The sequence below is a fragment of the Olea europaea genome, unplaced genomic scaffold (genome assembly GCF_002742605.1).
Source record: "Olea europaea var. sylvestris unplaced genomic scaffold, O_europaea_v1 scaffold1834, whole genome shotgun sequence".
In the NCBI taxonomy this organism is placed as follows: domain Eukaryota; kingdom Viridiplantae; phylum Streptophyta; class Magnoliopsida; order Lamiales; family Oleaceae; genus Olea; species Olea europaea.
The window spans coordinates 326,571-329,353 of record NW_019236108.1 but is presented as its reverse complement, the minus strand read 5'-3'; the positions used below and the strand labels follow the sequence as shown (position 1 = coordinate 329,353).

At 38.6% G+C, this 2,783-nt stretch overlaps 2 protein-coding genes across 2 annotated transcripts; both read right to left on the bottom strand.

Moving 5' to 3' along the window:
* Positions 1–4: 4 nt before the first annotated feature.
* Positions 5–1,269, bottom strand: LOC111378563 (uncharacterized protein PFB0765w-like; the record flags this gene model as incomplete). The annotated part of the gene is made up of 1 exon (XM_023001794.1): positions 5–1,269. A coding segment is annotated over exon 1 (1,023 nt), but the record flags the coding sequence as incomplete, so codon positions are not given.
* Positions 1,270–1,676: 407 nt separating this feature from the next.
* On the bottom strand, positions 1,677–2,777 carry LOC111378576 (MAR-binding filament-like protein 1). The gene has a single exon (XM_023001810.1). It carries the CDS (start codon positions 2,756–2,758, stop codon positions 1,817–1,819), a length of 942 nt encoding a protein of 313 aa, XP_022857578.1. The 5' UTR covers positions 2,759–2,777; the 3' UTR covers positions 1,677–1,816.
* Positions 2,778–2,783: the final 6 nt, after the last annotated feature.

Sequence of the window (2,783 nt, the reverse complement as noted above, 5' to 3'; positions counted from 1 at the left end):
CGCGGATCTTCTCATTCAGCTTCTTTTCCTTCATTAATTCATCAATCTCCCTTCCCATATCCTTTTCCTTCTCCGCACCTTCAGTGCATTTCTTCTCCAACTCGGCTACATTTACACGCAACTTTTCCTCCTCGTTTAGCAAACTCGTCACCTTCTCATTCAGTCCAATCACCACATTCTCCAACTCACTTACCTTCAATATTTCCATTTTTTTCTCTTCTTCAATTCTTTGTTTTTCCTTGATAATTTCCTGAATCTCTTTCTTCATTTCCTCGATCAACTTATTCGACTCAACTAAACTCTTGTCGACCAATTTTTTTTCACTCATCATTACCTCCATTTTCCTCTCCCTCTCTTGTTTTTCATCCATGGAACGATTATATTGGACCTGCAATATTTCTATTTCTTGCTCGATCAGTTTTTTCCCTTCCTCCAGTTCAACCAAATTCGCCCTCAATCCATTGGCCACTTCTATTTGCACATCAAGCTTACCCTTGATTTCATCCCTCTCTTCAATAACCCATCTCGAACTCTCTCGCTCAGATTCCAATTCTCCTCCAGTCACGCTCAAATTCTCATTCAACAACCCGATTCTGCGTTCATTTTCGTCAATCACCCTTAACAAATCCTTTATTTTACTCTCCAATCCCTTGGTTTTCCCCTCAACCACCTCAGTCTGGTGATCCACCTCCAAAGCAACAAACACAGAAACAACACTCCTTTCCAGTTCCAAGTTCACAACCCTCTCACTCACCTCAGTCAGCTCTTTCCGCAACACCTCCATCTCCGAGTTAGACCGAGTAAGTTCCGATTCCAGAGACACTTTCGATTGCATGAGCGAATCCACCTGTTGGCGGCGCTCAACTGCCTCCTCAATAAGCCTCTTATTCAGAGACTTGAGACTTTCTAGCTTAACTGAGGCCTCACTCTCCATAGCTTCCGAGTCCTGCCGCGGGATCTGAACGAGTTGCTCTTGCTTCTGATGCGGGTTCTGTTGGTGGGTGTTGGACACTTTCTTCTTGGCCATTGCTTTTATTGGTATGCTATGCCTCGGTTTCTTGGAATTTTTCTTGGTCCTGTGGCAAACGAGAGGATGGAAGGTATGAGGTTTAGGGTTTTCTAGGATTTTTTTATGGCTGAGGTAAACGGGAGATGCACACTTCAACGCGAGGAGATAAGGGAGAATGCAAGCGGCAGATCGAGAGGAAATGAAAGCGATCGTTTAGGGTTTTTTTCGAATTCAAATTTAGGAGGGCTCGAGAAACGAGAGGATTACTGTTGGATATCCAACCCTCTTTAGGGCTTTACCTTGTTTGGTGTAGTTTAAGAAATTATTAAACTCAATAATTAATTTTAATTATACATTTTAGGATAATTATATTACCCAAAAATAACATCTTGTTTGATACTTGCTTAGTTATAAAAAAATGATTGAAGAAAAAACAATTTTTTAAATAATCAAATGAGCAAACTACCAAACTTAGTATTTACCACCACAAAATTTACTTACTACACCACAATTAAAATATATTTTCAATAAATACACAACAATAAATTTATAATTATATTTCTAATCCAATAAAAATTAAAACTCGTTATTCCATTATTACTCCTAATCATACAAATTAAAACATAAACTTATTCAACATTTTTCAATAAGTTAACACAANTTGATATAATATCAACTTCAAGAGACTTATTACAAAAAAGAAACTTGAGAATTAGATAGTCATAGTCCTCAATAGCATCTTAACGCCATTAGTTTTAACACCAAAATGTGTTGAAGATTTCATTAGGAAAACCTATGTAAAGGTATTCAGCGACCGTGTGCAGCGAATGCGAGAGAAACAGCGGCCAAAAGTGTGGTGACCGAGGAAAAAACAGTCCAAAAGCTCTTCTTCTTGTGCGCTTCAGCTACTGAAATCTGGAGGAATTCGAGTTGTCTCTTCATGTTTTCAATTTTAGTCTCTTTACTCATAAAAGCATTCTTGATTGTCTCCAATTCCACCACGCGTGTCTTCATTTCTTCACCATTAATCTGTTTCCCACCAAGTAAAATTCCATCCCCAGCATCCCCCATTTCTTCCTTTGAACAAAAGGCTACTGTGTCCCTCAACATATTCATAACTAGACTTGTATTGGCATCCGCAAATTCCACTTTACCCTGCATGGCGTCAAGCCCATTATGCGCCTCGCCAAGTGATTTTTCAAGAGAGGCCATAGACTTCTTCAACACATCACACTGGATTTCCAAGTCTTTCTTTTCTCTGAGTATGGTGAGATTCTCAGCCTTCACTTCCCCAGTGGCATTCTCACTTTCTTCGATTCTTTTCTCCATTTCTTCAATCTTCTCCTTCAATCCTATAGCATTCTGTTTCTCTTCATCCAAATACTTTCTAATGTTGTTCCTCTCACCTTTTATCTGCTCAATCTCATATTTATAACCACTTATTTCAGATTCTAAGTTCTTAATTTTCTCTATCTTATCCCTGCCAGACACTTCCAGTTCTAAAACTAAACCTTGGAATTTAGCGATTTCATTTTGCAGGGAATCGACTTCACTTGCAAGCCTATCTTTAGCATTCACCAACATAATCTTCTCATTAACCAATTCGTCAATTTTCAGAATATGCTCATCTAATTGATTTGTTGTTTCATTCATATTCTTCTCAACAAGATTCTTCTCCTCAATTAATCCCTCGCGGATCTTCTCATTCAGCTTCTTTTCCTTCATTAATTCATCAATCTCCCTTCCCATATCCTTTTCCTTCTCCGCACCTTCA